Raw genomic sequence first — 22,479 nt, forward strand, 5'->3', positions numbered from 1 at the left:
GTTGTTTCCATTGTGCCAAAAAAATGCAGATAGACAAGTAGTTTTTTTCACTCTAACTTCCCCTGAGTTGAGGCTGCCTGTCTGGTGACAGTCTCCCTAGATTCTGGTCTAGGTTGAATACTGATGCAAAGGAAAGTTGGCCACAGAATAGAGGCCATGTTTTTCAGAAATATTTTTGTCTAATACCTACACAGCAGTGTGTAACAGGCATGTCTGTTCATTGTTAGCCTTAAGGAAAAGCTTTACACATCCTGAGTGACATCTAACATAAAAGCTGTTATTCCAGCTGTTAGAACATAGTGTGCCTTTGGGAAAAAGATCTAGCTGCAAACTTCACTTAGAACCAGACCCAAGGTGGGAGGTGGGGGAAGAGGCTAGGGTGGTAATGGATGGACAAAGAAGCAAGAGATAAAATATTGGTAATGGCTGCCCTTAGGGGAAAAAAGGGCATGTGCTGTGTAAAGGAAGACTACATGGTCAGCTGGGAGTGGAGTCCTAAGGATTATACTTAAAGCTCCTTTTTCAAGCTAGAAGCTGCTGTGATGTTTGAAAATTGAAGTACACATTTTATTTCAAGTTGAATATTTTCAGCTAGGTAAATTAAAAAGGCAGTTAGGAAAGGGCCCGCTAGATTCATTAACTGTAGCACTCTACTGCTGTGGGGGAAACCCAGTCATTGCTGCATCAGCAAATAGGCTCCATGATTGTTGTGGGGGCAGCATGTTTAGCCCCAAGGAGAGGGACTGCCTCCTATCATTCAACAGCCTCTACTCTAGTTTATTAGAATAAGTGTTGACAGTCCCTCTAAGACAGAAGAATGACTGTGACTTGGAACCTTGAAAGTAGGTTGGACTAGTTTAAAGAAATGTGACAGTGCTGAAGACAAGAGGATCCAAGAAAAATGTAATAACAAGACTCTTGAGGAAGGCTGGTTAATTTTATTGCCTTTTTGTCTTTGCAAGGCCTGGAACTTTCAACAGAAGCCATAAAATAAAATTTAAAGTTTGGTGATTTTATGTTTAACTGTATAGTACAGATTAGTGTAGGTGATTTTTGTAGCAGATTCTAAGACTTCCTTTGAATGTTCATTTTTCCCATGGTTTAGTGTATTACCTTTTCCACATTGTCTGATATAAATGTAAGAGGAATAGTACTATTTTGGCCTTTTCCCTTGTCACTAAGTTTCCCTTATTTAATTTGAACTGAAAGTTTTCATAAATAACAATGAAACATCCGTGAACAACCAAAGAATAAAACTATTTATAATTGATTCTGGTGTTTCACGGAGCATAACAAAATGCAAACTTAGGTCCCTTTACTTACGCTTTGCACTCACTCATCTTTCTGGAAACAGATTTAGATTGTAAAGAAGATAAAGTTTTATTTCTGAATAAGTTGCATTATTTAAGAGAGTAGTCAAATGCAAAATGTCGCCAATATAAAGTAACTGTCTAATTAAACATGTAAAAAACCACAACAAAAGAATTCAATTTTATTGCTAATGGGATTAACAGCAAGGGAAAACTACCCATGCAGAGGCTAAGATAAACATCAGAACAATGTTTCAGCTACAGGTTATACAATTAGTGCACTGAAGCTGTTTCGATTTCATAAAATTGTGGCTTTTAATTTTCTTTAAATACACATATTGGACTGTTTTCCAGCTTTTTTTTTGAATGGTCAGCAGCTAGCAAATACTTTAATTTTAAAACTTCAGAAACATAGAATGAAATGGCAGACCATTTGGCATAGCAAATGCTTTTTGGGAGTAGGCAGCCAACACTGGTGTAATTTTTCTGTGTTACATACTTTATTTCTTTCAGTTAAAGGTAGAATTCTCTCTCCTGCCTCAGCTTCATAGTTGAAAAATGAAAATCCCAGCCATGTCCATTTTGCTTTGCTGTGACAGAATAACCTTTCTGGATATTGCTCTGGCATCTGAGTGCTACACTGAGGCTGTGAGGGAGAAAGGAGCAGTACTACATGAAGAAATGTTGTTTGAAGCTAGTGGGCTGAGTGTGGGCCAAGAGACACTGTATTTTTGATTCTAATTTTGGTGTTGAGTTGATGCCGTAGGTCAGCTGCCTAACCTGTGAATTCCTGCTCTTGTTTGCTACGCTAAATAGCTGTTGTGGTCAGGAAGTGGGCAGCCAGCTCTGGGATTAATTTGCGGAGGCCAGGGTGAAAGTGAACAGAGATCAAGAACTGAAGAGATCATAAGGGAAGTAGTCCAAGAAAGAAGAAAAATACTGTAGTCAGAGACTAATATTCTGGATGTTGGACAAATGACATGTAGCAGCTATGGGACAAGGGAGAACTTCAGGCTGAGGAAATATCTCCACCAGGAAGAGTTTGGGACAGGGAAGTAGCAAAACTGGAGCAGTCTAAGGCAAGCGGCCAAAGACTAGAGTCTCAGGGATAAAAATCAGGAATTAAGGCCAGGAATGAGAGTGTGATCTGTCTGCCAGATCTGAAAGCATCTCTGCTATGAACACTGCCTGGTATCATGTAGCTCAGAGAACTCTTGGGCTTGGAGTAAGTCTCCCTCCTGGTGTCTCTGGTAGGATGTGAGCTGTCTGGGCAATGGTCTGACCACTGTGAGGTGGTGAATCATGACAGTGAGTCAAAGACTTTTAATTAACTTTTTTTTGTAAAATGTTTTCAAATGTTGCAATAAAAGACACTTGTTAGTAGGAAATTGCCTTTTTTCTTTTTCATTTCTCCTTCTTGTAACATGGGTTAGGGTTATGGAAGCTTATACGGCTGACCGTGTGACAGAAATCAGCTTGTGCCAAATCAAGTAGTAGTTGCAACTTTTTCCTGTTGCTGTTTTTGTATGGATTTATTTCCAGCTTGCAGAACAGAAATGTTAGGCAGAGCACAAAATGATGTAGATTTCGCAATTCCTGTGACATAGATTTTAAGCATCTTCCACATGTCCATTGAAAGATGCCATTTAAACATGTTTGCAACTGATACCCCAAAACAGTTACAAGGAGCAAGGTGCTTCATCTGTCATTTGTGCTGGCATTTGCCAGTTATTTATATTTTGCAACTGAAGTGTTGGCATGCATCAAGGAGACGGATTGTGTAAAAGTATTTTGGCTAAGAAAATGCCTGAGGGGAGGGGAGAGAAAGAAGAGCTCTCTTTCTTCCTGAGCATTGGAATTAACATAGGTGAAAAACATTCCCCCTGTTTTCACAAAGCTCATCTTATAGGAATTGTCATGACTATGGAAAAATTTATTCTTTTTCGTTTTCTGTAAAATTAGCCACAGGTTCTTGGGAGGAAAAGGTAAAGGAAACAGTATTTGTGTTGGAGGCTATTGACCATTCAAAACAAGGCAAAAGAAAACAGTGTTTCTATTTTTTTCTGTCCCTTCACTTTTCTCTTAATGCTGTATTCATATTGTCTCCTTTCACTCTCTCTTGTACAGCTGTATTCCCAGACATCCTTAGGTGCAAACTACCTACCTTGTTGTCCTTTTAACTCAGAACCTTATCCTTCCTTTTTGCCTCTTTATAGTCCGTTTATCACCAACCTAGAAAGAAAAAAAAGTTTCATTGCCTGGAAGAGAACTCCTGCGAGTCATTCACTGACACTTTTTCCATATGCCCCCTACAACAGAAGCAGTACGATCAGTTTCTCTGATTGGTATCAGTTCTTGCACAGCTATGGGGCTTTATACTCAAATGCACTAACCTTGGATCTGGTGCGTACAGAGGAATCTTAGTTTATATAAAAATTCAAATAAAAGCTAGGAAATGTTTATTTTACAAGCCCCAAATACAGTGACTGATGTAAGACCTTCCCACTTATATTTAAAAATGTTGAGATACTTTGCAACTTCTTTTGCTGAAGTGCTTTTAATTAAGGTAGATGTACAGGTCTTTCAGTTTCATGAGTTCATCCCATTCCTACCCTCTCACTGCCAAGGTTCAGATTCTTCTTTTGCTTTTAAGAACTCCCCATGTGGTGATAGGAGTAGAAGAACTAACCTCATGGTTAATGTTTTCTAAATTTTGGAGAGAAAGAAAGGGAGTTTAAGTCCTGGGGTTTTTGCAATTGCAAGGACAGGCATTCCTTTGTTTTCAGATATCCTAGTATTGTTATGAAGTTCTGTTTTGGCTTCCTTCATGCTCTTAGCATTGAGCTTTCACAGAAGCCAGCATTTCTTCCTTGGTTCTTTTACCTTTTCTAATTCTCCTCACATAAAACTAACCCAGCTACTGTGGAACTGTCCTGATGGCACAGATGCACCAGAACCATGCAGTTCATTGGTTGCAGCCTTTGGTGTAGCTCACAGCTTTGCCATTTTTCATGAGGCTCAGTTCTTAATGCCCCAAATAATTAAAACCAATTTATTGAAATAATGTGCTATAAGGTGCAAAGAGTACAATGTGCAATGCATAATGCAGTGAAAAATATCTTTCAGATCAGTGAGCAGGCTGTGATCAGAACTGTAATTTGCTAACCTTCGTCTTTCTTCAAGGGATTGGAAATGAGATTACCTGTACAGAGTTAAAAAATTAAATTAATCTCCATCAGGCTTTTCAAAGAATGTTCTTACTTGTCCAAAATAAAGAATCTGTACACCAGTTCTGAAAAAAGAATAAGAAAACAAAAGTATTTGTTCACATTCTAGCAAAACACCAACTTAATCAGAATGTATATTTTGAAGTATCTTCAAATCATCTTTACTTATGGCTCTTCTTGGAATTTTTTTACAGTGATTTGTATTTATACAATACACTAGACTTCATAATATAATAAAGATTTTGCTAGGCTGAGGGTATTTCCGGGCCTGCTGCTGGAGAGAAGACTTTGACAAAGTTTCCCTTTTTGTAAAGGGAGTTTAATATAAGCTTGAGAAAATCTTATTACTGGCTAGATCCTTAGTCTGCCTGGGCATTCTTGGAGAAACAGGCAGTACAAGGCAAAGGGTTCAATTGTTTATTTGTTTGACATCAGTCCACTGAAAACACTTTGGAACATCAATGGAGGTATTTCTGTGGGATATGAAGAAAAGTGAGGGAAATTACAAAACTATCCATTATAAATCCCATGGAAGCTTTTCTACTTCAGTGCATTTACAAGCACATATCTTGTATTCTTTTTCTTCCATCTGCCCTATAATTTTCACGGTATTCTTGTACTGCCATAGCTGTTTCTGCTGGGCCATAGAACTCCTGATGGCTCCTCCCTGTGATGCCTTCTCTGTTTTCAGACAGGGAAGAAGCATTAATTCCACAGTGAACATAAAACATGGCCCCAGGTCAGGCCTTTCTTTAGTCCTTTCTGTAGGGAGAGCTAACACTTCAGAAACCATGTTGTTTCCAGAGCATTATGAATTTTCTCTAAGCCTAACCGAAGCAAGAAAAGGGTGAGAAGCCTGCATTAGAAAGGTGTTTGTCTTGTTGAGAAGTGGGGCCAATGTTTAGGGCACACGTTGGCATTGTCAGACTTTTGGAATGGAAGATAGGGAACTATCACTAAAAGCCTCAAGTAGTAATGCTGTAGCTGGAGCCCTGCTAATCTGCAACTGCTGTTCTTTGATTGGGCCTACGTGCAGGATGCCATCTTATATTAACTGCAGTGAAAACAAATGAAATGTAAATGAATCAGCTGGGGAGATAGTCTGGCTCAACTTGTGGTGGACATGAACACAGCTGCTTATCCTCTCATATTAATGATTTAACAGTTAAAATCATATAAGCCTATTCCATGGATAATTGAAGTTTTGTGAGAATGTGGTAATACACAGAACTGCAGAAGCAAGGAAAACTGCCACTGTCTGGGAAAATTGCAGGTTTCTGAGGTCTACTTGAAGCAATTTTATAACCCATGTTTTGAATTCCAAGAGTATGAATGAAAATGTGCCTGAGAACCTTCTCTATCTGTTTTATTAACTCCTAGAGAAGAAAAATGGGATAAGAATTCAAACTGAAAATCTAAAAAGTGCAAAATGTAACTTGGCTCTTCTGTGTCTTGAGCTCATTTATCTTCTATATAGAGGCAGTTTCAATAAATCTCATTTCTAAAATTAACAATTATTTGCTTTCTTACTTGCCATTTGACTGAAAGGTGTAATTCTTGTCTACATGCCAATGAACTAAACTAGGAGCTCATGTTCTCCTACTCAGCTCTAGCATGTGCATATGCTTAATTTGTTGGATACTTCCACTGAACTCACTGACTGCTTGTATGCATAAGTATTCTCAGAATTCATTTTAAGTTGTTTGAAATAATCCCTTATATTTGCCTATATATTCATCTATATATATAGAATATGCAAAACCTGAAAAATCATTACTTCTGCAGAATCTGTTTTCCTTCGTGGAGCGGGGAGCAATAAATAAAAAACAGAGGTCCTAACACTGTTCATGGAACCTGGAAGTTTAATATCCTTGGCTTAATTGGAACAAAACCATAAAAGCCTGATGTGTCTGTGTTTGAGAACTCATGGCATTTTAAGAGGACCTCGGAACTGTAAATTTCAGGAACTCCTTTGCTAACTAACTACTTTTATTAAGATCAGGATAGTTTAAAACTGAGGTACAAATAAATAAAACAAATATTCACTGCTTGCTCTCTTTTTGTGTTCCATTGTTTTCTATGATACTGTAAACTGTTTGGGTTGCAAATCTTTTTGGGGTGTGGAAAGGCATTTAATTTTTCTCTTGTTGCTCGCAAAGTTTTGTAGCATCCTTCTAGAGAATATTCTTGAATATTTGTTGGAGAATACAGTATACTGTATAAATGGATTACTAGTATAGGACTACTAGTAATGGAGTTTTTTCCCTTTTTCCTTTAAATCAAGATATTCTGTTGACACTAATTGGATATGACTCACTGTAGTCTAACATTCGTGCTAATACTAAAGGATTTTTTATTTCAGACTACCCAAGATGTGAACAGTTATCTTGTGCAAATGGAGCATGTTTTAATGCCAGCCAGCGATGTGATGGCAAAGTCGATTGCAGAGATTCTTCTGATGAAGCTAATTGCAGTAAGTCCCATGTGTGGAGTGATCCCAAACAAATTTGCTTTATAGACCCTCTTTTGGAGTAAAACACTGTAGTTTTTCTGACAGATGTTCTGTATGTGTTTCTGTGGTACAATCTCTTTCAGCACGTGGATGTACCAGTACGCAGTTTCAGTGTGCTAATGGAGAGTGCATCCCACGAGCCTTTATCTGTGACCATGATGATGACTGTGGAGATAGGAGTGATGAAAACTCTTGCAGTATGATGTTTCTCTTTCTTCCCCGCTTTCTTTAACTGTTTTACTAATACTTAGCTTAAGCACATAGAAGGAAGCAGATTGTTTAGCTATACAGACATCAAAAGCTAATCACTGTTCTACAAATACTCTTTTGTATAGAAAGATGAAAATTGCTGTGCTACTTTGATAGACTTTTTCTTTGCTGCTAAGTTCCTGGGTACATGGTTACTATTCAAATTTGCTGGATTGAGTGACAGTTTGGTTCTTAATACATATAGATACACCTATGTTGTTGTCATCATCTTAATTTCAGCATGAACCAAAGGTAATTCATATCTAATTGAGAAGAAACCAGCAGTGTTTGCAATATATACAAGACATGGAACTGCCTCAGTTTTTTAGGAGATGTAATAAATGATCATCTCTGAGACAATATTGCTATTTTTAACCTTTTAGCTGCTTAGAGCAGTTAGATGTTCTCATGTTTCTTTCCGTAGCTTATGCAACTTGCAGAGGCAACTTCTTCACTTGCCCGAGTGGCCGCTGCATTCATCAGAGCTGGATTTGCGATGGAGATGATGATTGTGAGGACAATGAAGATGAAAGAGGATGTGGTAAATATTATTGCTAACTTCCAATAGTATTTTCAGAGGAAGATGACACTAAGCTACATCTATGAAATTTAGACCAGTAAAGATATTCTGAATACATTTCATTTCTTTTAAAACCTTAGAATTCCAGCTTCGTTTTTATTTATCTTTTTCACTTTGGCAATATTTTCCTGTTGTGTGTGTGAGAATTATTGTGATACTGAGTATGATGCAAACTTAAGTTTAGCATATAGCAATATCTTTTTTTTTTCTTTTATATGTTCTCTTTTATATTTTGTTTTGGTTCTTCTGCCTGTGGAGATTTTTCAGGTCATCTGTTAAGAGACATGAGGCTTCTAATAACCAAAACCCATTGATTCAAAATGAAGTTAACTCAGATCCTGCCAAGATTTGTCATGTGAGAAACAGAAGGTTTAACGAATGAAAGTGTGAATGAGAGTTCTTTCTCATTGTTCTTTTCTATGATGAACATTATTCTCTTTATCGAGACAGTATTTATGTGTTTTGAAACCACAAAACTATAGTTCCATTTCTGGTGCACCAGTTAGTTTAAAGCTAAATGGTGTTACCATTTTTAACAAAACAGAAAGCTGAAGGGATTCACATGTTGTCTACTCAAGTATCGCTGGCATTGTAGTTTGAACGTAAAAGGAAGCATGACAAGTAAGTATATATAATGTTTCTTCATAGTCTTTTCCAGCTGTGTGCAAGAAACAAAAACTGAGTATTGAAGGATAGAGATGCTGTGGGAAGCTGCTAGAGAAGAAATTTTGAGTAATATTTGAAGCAGATTCTATTATTCTTGTTTTTCATTTCCATAGAAAGTGGTCGCCATGAATGCTACCCAGGAGAGTGGGCTTGCCCTGGATCAGGGCATTGCATTCCAATTGGGAAAGTGTGTGATGGAGCTGTAGACTGCCCTGAAGGAGAAGATGAAACTAACATCACTGCAGGCAGACAGTGCAGTACGTATTAGAATGAAAAACATACACAGCATAGCAGAAATATCAGTACTGTTATTTTTTTATATTCGCCTTTTGTCTCCTAAACAATACTGAAATCTCGGAAGCTTACTATTTTCATTGGCACTGTTTTGACTGGATGATCTGAAAGAGGCCTATATGCTGCAAAGAGACCATTTCTTTTGTAAAATTTTTACATGAAATTTCACAAATAAGGATTTTAACTAGCTCTCCGTACCCTATAATATGTTCACAAAGGCAGGGAAAGGTGTGCTATATCCCTTCTGTATTTAAATGTCTATTTGTCCCTTTGTGTAAGAAGTAATGTTTTTTACTGATCAGAACACAGCATTGCATCAGTATATCCTAAGCTTTGACTAATTCACTTTAAAGACTAGAATTTCAAAAAATATCTTTTACCTGGGATGTCTGTTTTCCCCGTTAGTGGTACACTGTTTTTTCTGTTGGATGCAAATGAGTATGCATAGTTCCTGTTAATTTCACTCTAATCCTACAAATATTGAATCCCTCTGAGGACAAGGACTGACGTATTTTAATTTCTAGGAAGATAAAAATTCCTATGAACAAAATCATGCCTTTTTGGGATAAGAGGGCAGAAAAAATAAGAGGAAATGAAACCTTATTGTAAAAAAGCATGTCTTGTTTTGCTGAGTGTTTTGGTAGTTACAGAAGAAATGAACTGCAAAGCAAGGCATTTAACAGAAGAAATTGAGGAAAAGGAAAATACTGACTTCCACCTCCTACTTTGTCAAGTGTATTACAGTCATAACTTATTTGCCTATCACTGAATTATTAAATAGTAGTAGAAGGAAAAGGAAAAGTAGTGAAGGAAAAAGAGAGAGAAAAAGGAGAGAGAGAAAGAGAGAGAGGAGGAAAGGATAAAGAAGTGTTTTTCCATGAACACAATGCAAACAGTATATTCTAATATATTGGAGTAATATATATATTCTTCTTAATATAACATAGTAGAGGTTTTACACATAGAAGAATAAATGATGAGGCTGCATGCCAATAGATGGAGCTCAAGGATATGTTGCTCACAAGTAGGTCTTGTGAGTTCTGGTGCATTGCAGATGGCTTCCTCTGTTCATCTTTATACACAGCACTTATCATTGGTGGTTCATATAAGATTGATGCTTATCCTTTAACTCTGTTCTAAAAACCTATTAAAAACAGTACCTTATCTTCTGTGTTCCATGCCCTTGCTTGCATGTATGTAAATATGTGTGATTTTGTGGAACTTTGCACATAGTTTTCTCTGTCAGTTAGTTTTAAGAGGCTGTACTTGAAATCAAAGGCTCATCATCGAAAAGTTTTCAGCTTTGTAACTCTTACTAAGGCAGAAAGCTGTTCTACTGGTAATAGGTGTGTTTCTAAAATATTTTATTTCCCTTTCAGACGTGTCACGCTGTGCTGCGCTGAGTTGCCAGTATCGCTGTCATTCCTCTCCATTAGGAGGGATGTGCTATTGCCCTGCAGGATATACAATAAGTAGCAATGACAGTCGTACTTGTATTGGTGAGTAAAGTCCAGTGATTACAGGTATCTAGTACCTTCTCACAACTCATTGGGAAAGTTTGGATTCCGGGAAGGCAAGTAAGTTCGAATTGGGTGGACATACTGGCAAATAGAAAATCTCAGGAGTCAGCAAATGTATGAAAATTTTTAGTAGCAGAATGGTAGCATGGTGACACAGAAACAAACTGGAGAGATATCATAAAGACCTTTTTCACTTACACCTAAAGACATAGTGACGGCATGATTAGGTTTAAAAATATGTACTATTGGATGGCTGGTTTACTATCAAAATTTTTTCTGGTCTTTAAGTGTTTACATAGAGTTTGTTTCTGCCTCAGCGATGTGTGTTGTATGCCTGGAAAAACAGTTAAGGGTGTTGAATTGTTTGGTACTTTTGGGAAGTGGCTGTATATGAAGACAGCAGAACATTAGACTTGAAAATAAAAGGGGTGCTTTGTATTTGCACTATGGAAAGGCTGTTTCTTCTGTGGGATTTCAGTATATACATAATTTACATGAAAAATAAGAATATTTACAAGAATGTAAAGGTAATGGTAAAGCTGCTGTAACTTGGTAGCTTAAATGATTTATCTCAGTATCTGGAAATAGAGTAACTTCAGAATCATAAAAGTTAGCACTGCCTAATGAAATAAACAGCGTAAATATCTCTTATGAGTTTTCAACCCCAGCTATTGTGTTTGTTTTATTAAAAGTATTTCAGATGCTCAGTCTTTAATGAGCTTTTTATATTTTTGAGAATACTGGGTGACCTAAGGCTGTATAAGCTGCAGTGGCAGAATGGTTGCTCTTTGTAGAGACAGAGAAATAAGGCACAAAATTTCCTCCATTTTTGCATGCTTTTGTGGGAAATACATGAAGGATACATTCCCAAACCCGGTGCAGTCTCAGTGAGTCTTCTGTTGTTTTTTAACTGCCCTGTAAACCTAGTTATCCAACTCTGCCTTGTAAATCTGAGTCAATGTATTCTGGTTTGCTGAAATCTAGGCATATATTTGTCATCAGAGCAAAACTTATCATGAAGGAATGGCTGACAGTCAGTACTGTATAATTCCAGATCTTAGTACTGTCTGGTATTTTGCATGCTAAAAGGAACTTTTGCTTGCTGGTTCTGGTACACAGACAGCTTTTAATTGTAAATCAGATACCTGTTAGCATGGTACTAAACCTGAGCTAATAAGCACTGCCTTCTAGTAGGACTTAAAGACTTGAGCTCTGCACTGACATAAAGATGGGGCTCACCTTCAAAGTGGGCTTAAATCCAGCCAAGTCTTAGTGTGTGCCAAGTGTGTAAATGTGTTGCAGGAAAAGTACTGCGTAGACGTATTCGGTATTGTGGAAAGTAGACAATGACATCCCTTCGAACGATTTTTCCTTTTCTCCTGACAGGTGTGGTTTAGATTTTTTTTGATTGGTTGGTTAGGTTTTTTGGGGGGGATGGGGGGACAGAAGTGCAGGTAGGTCCTTGGGCAGGAAACACAGGTTTTTTTGTTATCCAGAAATACAAAACTGAAACATTGTGGAAAAAACATGCAAACCCTCTCTCTTCATGCTGTAGTTTTGCAAGTAGATATAAAGCAAGCAGAGAGGACAAACTTGCAGCTACTTAATTATGACATCAATTTTATACACAAAATTTTTTATAAATATGCCTTATTCACTTGACAGATTTTGATGACTGTCAGATGTGGGGTGTCTGTGACCAGCTGTGTGAGGATCGTGTGGGACATCACCAGTGCCACTGTGTAGAAGGTTATTTCCTAGAGCATCACCGGCATTGTCGGGCCAACACTTCAGGTTAGTGCACTTCAAGTGTCTTGCTGAGCAAATAGACAGAGCTAGGTAAAATGGGGTAGTTTTCATGTCTGTGCCATACAGCTCTCTTTGATTTTAACTCTGCCCTTAAGGACTTATGATCAGGACAGCTTCCAGAATATCGGCAAATATCAGGACTCTGCATCTGACATGTAGGTTGGTGTTGATTGCCTCATCAGGGCTGCTTCTCCTCTAATCAACAAGTGTCTTCTAGGCTCCATTGCTTTTTCATCACTCCTGACTTCTGCAGAGTTGGGAGGTTATTGCCAGAGCACTCCCAAACAAAAAGAATTCTTGTTTCTGTGGGAGGCAGTTTTCTGTCATGCTCTCTATGGAACGTAGTGTGATCAAGAAATCACGAAACCTCTTTTTTCTAGAACTGTGGCAGAAGATGGTTTTGCTGAATGGTGAGATCAAACACTTGCCTGTGAGAGAAGCCATGCTCTTGGCTTCGAGTGACCCAGAGTCTGAACTCTGCAAGAGTACTTGCCTCTCAAGAGTATAGTTCCTCATCAGCTGTAGGCTGCTGCTCCTGACCTCCTGGTCTGTTCTGAAAGCAGGCCCTGGGAAACTCTTCTTTGTGGAGATGTAATGTCATAACAGGCTTTTGTGTAAGGCAGGTGTCCCTGCCTGCAGAAAATCAGTGGGAATGGGAGTTCCTGCTTGCATAGCTGATTAGCAGTCTTTTTTCTTAGAAAAGCAAGAACTGCTCAGTTCCCTCCCCTTCCTTCTTTCTTCAGCCACATCTGTGGACCAGTCTTCATCTCACAATTTTCTAAGTATTTCTCTCTTATAAGTGGGAGAATTTAGTACCTGCTATAAGTCACTTTAGCTTTAATAGAAATAGTCTTTTGGTGTTTAGATGCACAGGGCTTTTATAAAAGTTTTATCTGGTAGGGCTTTAAATAGCTGTTCCTGCCTGATTTGCTCTGAGTGTACAAACCAAAGGCAAATCACAGAAAGTTAGTACTCACATAGAAACATTTATACAGATAGTAGTCTGAGCATCTATTTAAAACCTTCTGTCCAGTGTGTATGAACCAGTATGTATGTATTGCAATGCCCCTTTGCAAAATATCTTGCCTGCAGAGTAATTGTATCTTTGTCACCCCTGCTTTCAGCTGGTGTTGCATCGATTATTTTTTCCAATGGCCGTGATTTACTGATTGGAGATCTTTATGGAAGAAATTTTCGTACTTTGGTGCAGTCACAGAATCGTGGGATTGCAGTTGGAGTGGACTTTCACTTTTACCTGCACAGAATCTTTTGGACCGATACGGTGCAAGATAAGGTTGGTAGAAATTTCAAGAAGAATATATTTCTGTGTATCTGGAAGTAGAGAACTGCAAGAGGCAGAATGTGTTGATAGGCCCTCATTTTTGAGAGCCAAAGCTGGCTGTGGTTTTGTTTTCTAACAAAAAAGCTCCTTGAAATGTTTTATGTTAATGACTGCATTTTTTCAACTATACTATTACATGTGACATATTAAACAAAGAATCCTATTATATGGGAATGTCTTGAGCAACTTTTAATTTTACATGAGACTCAGTCCAAAAAACTAATTAAGAGAAATAGTAGACATTCTTTCAAAACGAAGCAAATTTTTCTTGGTAATTTTTGAAACATGATAATTTAAAATGTAAAAGCTATGTGCCTTCCAAGATGATAAAAATCAGATTTCTTCATATACTTCAAATGGCACTTTAATTGAGCTTGAATAACAAATATTGACAGTATTTTGTGTAATGAGCCAATATTGTGTTACCTTTTTCTTTCTTTTTTTTTTTTTTTGAAGAGATATTATTTTAGCTTCAAGATACAGTAGAGCAGAGTAATTAAAAAAACAGTCTGGAGACTCTCATGGAAGTTGGATGCCGCCCTTGTTCTTTTTCTCTGTGCATAACTTACGGAAACCAAAAAAATCTTAGGTCAAATGCTGAAACTCCACAATATTCGTCCTCACATTGATTGTCATGAAGCGTGAAGGAGAATCTGTGACCTGGCTCTTGCTGACACCACAAATGGACCAATTTGGTCTCATTGTCATTATTCTGAATCTACACATAAGACATGTAATAAAAAATATAGTTCTCACTACAGTTCCATGCTGGTTCTGTGGGAAAGAACATTCACTGCATGGCTGTCAAGTAGGACAAGATTTGTATGCACAACTTTTGACTTGTTCACAGTTCTGACATTTTTATTGAGGCTGTAGTAGGTTCCCATTGCTTCCCATTGTCAATGGCTGAATTTAGTCAGAGTCAAATCTGCATTTTTATGAGACAGGAGATTTATTCTGTCTTTATAATAGGTATAAATAAAAGATAATATGGGCTTTTTCACTGCATACCCCAGGTGGTCAGGACTGCCTTTTTATCTGTCCCAATATAGTTTAATCCTAATTAATTAATTAAGATTAATTAATCTAATTAAATCCTAGCTAGGATATCCAGATGAAGACAATCCTATTTAGAATTTCCTTAAATGAGGAATATTTCCACCTGACGTCTTAAAATAATGATATTACTAGGCATTTTTTTGTCTTTTTTTTTTCCTAAGCTTAAGATGTAAAGTAAACCAGAAAATTGTGGGTTGTGTTTTGCATCATCTTTATCTCACTTAGTGTACTGCATGATAACCTAATGCCCATAAGCTCTTTTATCAACAGGGTTTCCAAAGAACAGAGTAGACAGTTATGTGGTTATCTTGATTATCGTTACCTGGAACTGAACTATCTTTGAAATGATACAACTCTTTCAGCTCTTATTTTTCTTGTGCATATTTGCTTGGTAGTCTGTATTTTCATTTAAATGCATTCCAAATCTCATGCTGTTGTTAAAAAAAAAAAAAATTCTACATTTTCATATTACCCAGTGTTACAATCACACGATTACTGTATATGTAAAATTACCGTGTTTGGACTGTTTGCTTCATGTAGCTCTGAGCTTCCTTGTAAAATAACACCACCATTCCTCTGAGCAGGATGCTGTTAAAATTAGCCTTAGATGAAGGAGACCACAAGCTGAGACCTCCTTTCTGTGAGGATGGAGAGCTTTCCCTTTCTTTCTTCATTTTGCCATTTCCCCTTAGTGGTTGCTGTAGTAAGAGCTCCCCCTCTTGTTTCTGGCCACTGTTGAGAGCTTTACCAAAGCATTTGCATTTATTTTCAATCGATGAAAATACTGGGTTTTGCTAGATTCCTGGAAAGCAAATGCACTTTCCTCTTTTTTTTTTTTTTAACCAGCAATTAGTCATGTTTGCTAAAGGACAAGGCTGTTTCACTTGGTTATCTTGTCCATTTTGCAGAAATGCTAGTTGAAGGCAAGCTTCCTGCAATTCTTGCATTGCTTTCCAGATTTTTGCAAAAATTCCTAACCTAAGGAATAACATAGAGGGTAACTTGGTTGTATCTGGTGGCCAATTGTGGATTTGTGCTCAGTGTGATGATAAAGGACAAATACCATGTGTCTTGTGATTACCAAAACATCATGTGGGCACTGACAATGTATGTATTGTTTTCAGGTTTTTTCTATTAATATTGATGGCTCTGATTTCCAAGAAGTTTTGAATGTTTCAGTTGACACACCTGAAAATCTAGCAGTGGATTGGGTTAACAATAAGCTATATGTGGTTGAAACCAGTGTGAACAGAATAGACATGGTTAACTTGGATGGAACAAACCGTGTGACTCTTATTGCTGAAAATCTTGGAAATCCTAGAGGAATAGCACTTGATCCAACTGTTGGGTAAGTGATCCTTATCAGATAATGGTAAAAGATGTCAGAAATTCTTTTATCCCCATGTAAAAGGAAGACAAGTAAGAAACAGCAAGAGTGATCATTTTAGAACCAGATATAAAATATTTTAAATATTTGCATTCTATCCTAACCTATTCTGCACCTTAAATTATGAGAGAGCTCTACAATGCCTTTATTGCTAATGTGTGGGATCTGTTTCATGGCTGGAGTTGTGTGTGCATGAGCAGCACTGAAAATGGGACCTGTGGAATTGCCCTGCAGAGGAGCATTATCCTTAAAGATTCCAATTGTGATACCATCCACAGATGTCCTACTATCTGAAATAAAGAGATGGAATGAAGCTAAGAAAGTTAGTGTCTTCTAACCCGTATGCTTCAGAAGTATATGTGAGCCATGAAAACATGGATCTTCAGAGAACAGGAAGAGGAATTTCATGCAACTTGTATTCATGGCTGCTGCTTTCATGATACGACTATTTGTCACTGGCTTATTTCTGGCAGTAAACTTAAGTCTGTGATTTAATAAGGAATATCAGTATTAATGAGGTCTTTTGGGTGAAAGCATGCTTATTTATGGATTTATTCTATAAAAGAAAATGCAAATTGCTTCTTGTGTAGAAAGTATAAAGTATGTTTTCATAGTATGCCAGCTGAGAAACAAACTCTGTTCTGAAAGAGTGCTGGTTTTAAATTCCATGTGAAACACTGGGTTTCTTATAAAATCTCAAGGAAATGTGACCTTTTTGCTTTTTTATCTCTTTATAGTTATTTGTTTTTCTCAGACTGGGACAGTCTGTCTGGTGATCCTAAAGTGGAAAGGGCCTTCATGGATGGTACGAATCGTCAGGATTTGATAAAAACAAAATTAGGCTGGCCTGCTGGAATAACTCTGGATATTGTGTCAAAGAGACTTTACTGGGTTGACAGCCGGTTTGATTACATTGAGACTGTAACTTATGATGGACTTCAAAGGTAGGCGAAACATTATTCCTTGGAGGCTACAGATACACTGATTATTTTGTATCTAGTTCAAAAAAGGATTGTCTAACAAAACGAGATACACAAAGGATGAGAATTACAACATAATGAATGTGATGCACTTTTGTCTCTATTGTGTCATGCTACTTCTAGACAGTCTTTAATTCATCATTCTTTGCTATTTTTTGACCTTGAATACCTCTTGCCCTTACTATATAATGTACATTTTATAGTCCACCAGTACAGTGCATATTTTTAAAGCATTTGCTTTTTATTATATTTCAATGATATTCATTATCTTCCATCATAATCTCTGCATTTTTTTGGTGAATGAATTTATAGGAAATATTCCACTTCAAAACACTAATTTGTGTGATAGGTATTAAATGCTTTTCTTACATTTTATGTCTTTGCTGTCAAAAATTAAGTCAACACTCACCCTATTATGATGCTGGGGAGACTAAATGACAGCATGCAAGAAGGGAGTCCTTGAGTTTTTATGGGACTGTGTCGTACAGCATAGTGTTGTTTAGAAGCCTGCTTATCTCTGCTTCTGTGATTAGTATCACTTACTCAAACACAAGAAAAAAAAGTCCCCTTTAGTATACCTTCTATGTATTGACTTGAAAAACAGTCTTCTGCTCATTTGACATGTTTATTGTTCAAGGTATTTTTTCATTTATTAAATTATAACATTAATGTTGGTATCTTTTCTCCTCTCATCCTCGCTCACTGTGTTTCTTGGAATTTTCTAACCCTTTTGGTCTATTTTTACTGCTGTATCCTTTAGGTTGATGAACTGTGTATGTTTAGCTTTATCTCTTCAGTTCATTTGGTCGTTTTCATTTGTACTTTAGTAGCTTCTCTGTTGAAGCAAAAGCTAGTGAATGAATTAAAAATACTGTATCCCTTCTTCTGTTAATAATGTTATTTTCTAGGTAATATTTCGTAAATAATTTTAAATCATCTTTGTAACAGGAGAACAGTAGCTCATGGAGGCTCACTGATTCCTCATCCGTATGGAATCACTTTGTTTGAACACAATGTTTATTTCACTGATTGGACCAAAATGGCAGTGGTGAAAGCTAACAAATTTTCAGAGTCTAACCCTCAAGTGATCTACCAGTCTTCACTGAGACCTTATGGAGTGACAGTTTACCATGCTGCCAGGCAGCCATTTGGTAAGACCATAAGTAAGATTATGAAGGGAGGTTTAGGAACTATGTTACCAAAAACTGGTAAAAATTATGAGACTTTTACTTTGCTGTAAGGAACTATAATTATGATATATAAATTTGTATTGTAACACTGGGCTGATTTTTATCACACAGTTGTTTCATCCAACTCCTGTAGCTAATGAACGGTCAAATGCAACATTTAAGAGTAGGGGGAGCTTTATAAATAGGCTGATACTTGGTGGAGTCAAACCTATGGGTTTGAACAATATTAGTGTTTGGAAATTTTTCCCTCAACACTGCAATGAATGCAGTGAAAATGCTACCAGTATTCAATGAATCCTGTGAGATATAATTCTGAAGTAGGTTTATGTGCAGAAGACTATAGCCCAAATTATGTCCTTAATGTTGTGTCCTGAGTGTCTCTGTACAGAGCAGAATTCCTTGAATGATGGTTACCTCTGATGTGATTTCAGTGCATTTCAGGGTAGAACTGGTGGGGTATATTTTCTATGTGATGTAACTCTAACATAGTCCACATGATTTATTGTGGATGTTGAAAAAAATCCTGAAAAATCAAGATAACGATGTCAGTAGGTTAATAGAGGAAGTTTTAATTCTATCTGTATTATTTTCCAGTAAGAAATCCTTGTGGAAGTAATAATGGGGGATGTGAACAGATCTGTGTTCTCAGCCACAAAACAGATAACGATGGCCTAGGTTATCGCTGTAGGTGTATTCTGGGCTTTGACCTACATGTGGATGGACGACATTGTGTTGGTGAGAAAATGCCTTACAGTTGTTGGAAATAGTGCTACTCCATTAGCTCTAGAGCTACTTCTAGAACATCCTTCCTCTCTTCAATAGCTTCAATATATTGAGGACTTCACATCTTTTCACAACTGTTTTTGACAGCTTTAACTGTAGTAATTTCTGCTGATGTTCATTTCAAGCAACAACTTAAACTCACCTCCTTTAATGAGGATTTTAAGAGAGTTAGATGTGGAATACATGTAGACAGCTGTATGATTAAGCTCTTAATCCTGAAATCAAGCAGGAATGCTTGCTAATATGCAGATTTTGTGCTATTTTGAACACACAAGCCTGCTTTCCTGTGCAGTAATGTGCAGATTAGGTTGGTCTTCTCCCTTTGAACACATATGGCAAGAATATGAGATTCAGTTTTGGAGCTGTAGGTTTCCATCAGCAATCTGCTTCCTATTTGAGTGCAGAATTGTCACAGATGCAGGTCTACTGTCTCTGTCTACTGACAGATTAAGTCATATATGTTGTCTCTAATTTTACTTTTTGGCCATGCATTTATCTGGCTAGCCTTGTTTTATGGTGGCTCCACAGAGTCTGTGAGTTTTTTTTATATAGATGATTGTAAAGAGGGAAGCACAGAAGATGATTGCTGCTTTCATAGGGATAATGCTTGCTTTAAAAGTGTATAGTACCACAGTATCAATGAGAGGAATACTTGACCACATCACCTAATATTCTGGATTGGATTTTGTTTTTCTTCTTCAGTTTTTAGGTCTGTGAGTATTTAAATCCCTATTTTCTCATGCTTCTTTTTTCTGCTTCCAGGCTATTAGTGTTGTCAAAATAAAACAAATCTTTTCTTAATGCTCAAGTGTCTCTCCTTGTGAATAAGTAAAGTCTGTGTCTGATTTTTCCTTTCGCAGCTGTGCGTCAGTTTCTGCTGTTTTCATCCCAGATGGCAGTGCGGGGAATCCCATTCAATCTCTCCACCCAGGAAGATGTGATCATCCCTGTAACAGGGAGCCCTTCATACTTTGTTGGAATTGACTTCTGTGCTCAGGATGACACAATTTTTTTTTCAGACACAAGTAGAGACATGATCTATAAACAGAAAACTGATGGTTCAGGTGAGAGTCACGCTTGGGAATTGTAGAGTAATTATGGTAAGGAGACTGTAATGTATATTTTTCTAAAAAAACCTGTGAAAAGTCACATTGTGAGATACACAGATAAATCTCAGTGTAACCCCAGTAATGTGGAAAATGTTTCTCAAAAATATTTGTTCAACTAATATTAAACTTGTTGAAGTCTCTCGTTTAACAAACTTTCTGAATGTATTTGGGGAGTAACTATTTGTGGTACTTCTCACAACTACTATTTGCCTTCACCAGTCTGTTTATGCAGACAAGTATTCATTTCAGTAGTAGGAAACTGTGTTTCTATTTTAATTTCCCTATCTGGAGAGCAGGATATTTGCTATGATACTGTAATACAGAAAAAGAACATTAAGTTTGTGAGATTTTTGGAAATCCTATTTTGCTAATGTACAGAATGTTTCTCTCCAATTTATAATGATGATCGAATGTCAGCATATAATCTTCTGCACTTGCTTGCTGCCTTGGGTCAGGTTAATGGTAGGCTGCAGCTGACCATTACTGTGCAAAGAGTAAAGTCTGAGCAAGTCCTCCTTACTGCACTGGCCTTACTGACCTTCATTGGCAAAACTCTCAGTGTAAACTTAGTGATAGATTTTTCTCTGACCTTTGGCTAGTCTTTATTTCTCCTCTTTTGCAGTTGAGCTCCTGGACATACTCTTTCTTTGTCTAGAGCAAAGGGCACCCCTCCTTTCCCTTGGTTATTGGTCTTTATATAAAGTAGCACAGAGGTAGCGCTTTTACCGAGGGGAACCACAAGTTTTGTGAATAGAATACTGCACTCATGTTTTTTCCCCCATTCCTAAACCTTTCCAATCATTATGTGCGTTATAAATTCCAGGAAGAGAGATCTTGACTGCTAATAGAGTGGAAAGTGTTGAAGATTTGGCCTTTGACTGGATCTCAAAGAACCTATACTGGACAGATCCTCGATACAGGAGCATTAGTGTGATGAGGCTGGCAGATAAATCCAGGAGAGCAATTGTTCAGAATTTAAATAATCCTCGCTCAATAGTGGTTCATCCTGTTATTGGGTAAGTTTAGATTCTCATTTTAAACTCTATGTGCAAACTTATGGTTTAAACAGAACTGATGAGGTTAGACTTACATCTGATTCTGGATTTCTGTTCTTTTCAAAATACCATCCCTTTTCAGTTGTCTTGTCTTTATTTTGTTTGTTTTATTCCAGCCTAGGATTCAGCATCCAGAGGACAGGGCAAGGTGAGAGAGAATCCATGTGACAGAAGCACTCAAAAGAATTATCTTTAAAAGCACCATGTATTTTTTCTTTTACTTCTGTTCATTGATAAAAGGCAAAAGAACTTGGTTTCTTTGTGTCACTCAGCTTAGAAAGCTATTTCTCACAGTTGAAAGATGAAGTTTGCTAAATTGTTTTTAATATACTTTCAATTCCCAGACTGCTGACATTGGTTCCATCATTTTATCTCTCTGAATTTCTTTATTTGAACCGTATTGGATACTACTGTCTGTATTTCATAAAGACTTTACAATATGTGACTCCATACATAAAATAAAGCCCTGCATTTCTTTGATGGAAATACTTACTTTCAAGTTCCATGCTCTGTGTTCTTTGCCAATGCCAAAACAGTGTTTCTTTCACAGCATAGTTTGACTTTGTAATGTCATACTACTGAATTTCCTAATTCTTGGATATTGATTTTTCATGAGTAACCAAATAAACTATTTTGAAAGTAATCTCATAAGAACAATGTTGAACCTGGATCCTTGGATATCCCAACACTTTTTGTTTGCTGCTTCATAAAATTATTTAACATTAACTTCAACTCTTTGCCTGTAAGCATAAGTCAAATGGATCAGGAGAAAATTCTTTTTAATATTCATGCTTGCTTGTAAGTTTTACCTGGAAGATGCATTTTTGATTGATTATATTTCTCTGTCAGTAATTACATGAGAACCTTAACAATTTTAACCAAGTTATGGATATTTTATATCTAAAGGGCCAAAATACTTCAAAAGGTTCTGGAAATTGTATACAGGATAAATATTAATTGTTGGTATCACTGCCAATTGAGAAGAGGGACAACATGAAATTGTATTTTTTTTAAGTTATGTGAAGGATGTGGTACAAAGAAAAATGTTAATGCTGTTTCAAATGTTTGCTCTGTTTAATCACATTATATCATTTAGTTTATGTGTCTTCTGACATGTATCCTTTCAGGTATATATTCTGGACAGATTGGTTCCGTCCGGCAAAAATCATGAGGGCCTGGAGTGATGGATCTCATGCCTTGCCAATTATCAATACAACGCTAGGCTGGCCTAATGGCCTCGCCATTGACTGGAGGTAAGGGCAACGCAGGAGACAGGGAAGCTTTTTTTGAGCCAGCATGTTTCTTCCTTTAAACTGTGAGGGATTAAAAACAAAGGAGTGATGTCAGATTGCTTGCACTGACACTCTTATTGAAGACCTTTATCTTTCAGTTGGTCGAAAAGCCTTA

General features: G+C 37.1%; 1 protein-coding gene across 2 annotated transcripts in view; it reads left to right on the plus strand.

The window, feature by feature from the left end:
* Window positions 1-22,479, plus strand: part of LRP2 (LDL receptor related protein 2) — a 118,094-nt gene that overhangs the window by 21,630 nt on the left and 73,985 nt on the right. For both annotated transcript variants that reach the window (XM_069020729.1, XM_069020730.1), the window contains exons 5-18: window positions 6,900-7,010; window positions 7,133-7,246; window positions 7,723-7,839; window positions 8,658-8,801; window positions 10,218-10,337; window positions 12,024-12,152; window positions 13,292-13,461; window positions 15,693-15,916; window positions 16,693-16,899; window positions 17,884-18,086; window positions 18,720-18,860; window positions 19,769-19,972; window positions 20,841-21,033; window positions 22,200-22,325. In XM_069020729.1, coding sequence (XP_068876830.1) covers window positions 6,900-7,010; window positions 7,133-7,246; window positions 7,723-7,839; window positions 8,658-8,801; window positions 10,218-10,337; window positions 12,024-12,152; window positions 13,292-13,461; window positions 15,693-15,916; window positions 16,693-16,899; window positions 17,884-18,086; window positions 18,720-18,860; window positions 19,769-19,972; window positions 20,841-21,033; window positions 22,200-22,325 — 2,203 coding nt within the window. The remainder of the gene's footprint in view (window positions 1-6,899; window positions 7,011-7,132; window positions 7,247-7,722; window positions 7,840-8,657; window positions 8,802-10,217; window positions 10,338-12,023; window positions 12,153-13,291; window positions 13,462-15,692; window positions 15,917-16,692; window positions 16,900-17,883; window positions 18,087-18,719; window positions 18,861-19,768; window positions 19,973-20,840; window positions 21,034-22,199; window positions 22,326-22,479) is intronic.

This window comes from Aphelocoma coerulescens, chromosome 7, assembly GCF_041296385.1.
Source record: "Aphelocoma coerulescens isolate FSJ_1873_10779 chromosome 7, UR_Acoe_1.0, whole genome shotgun sequence".
NCBI lineage: Eukaryota > Metazoa > Chordata > Aves > Passeriformes > Corvidae > Aphelocoma > Aphelocoma coerulescens.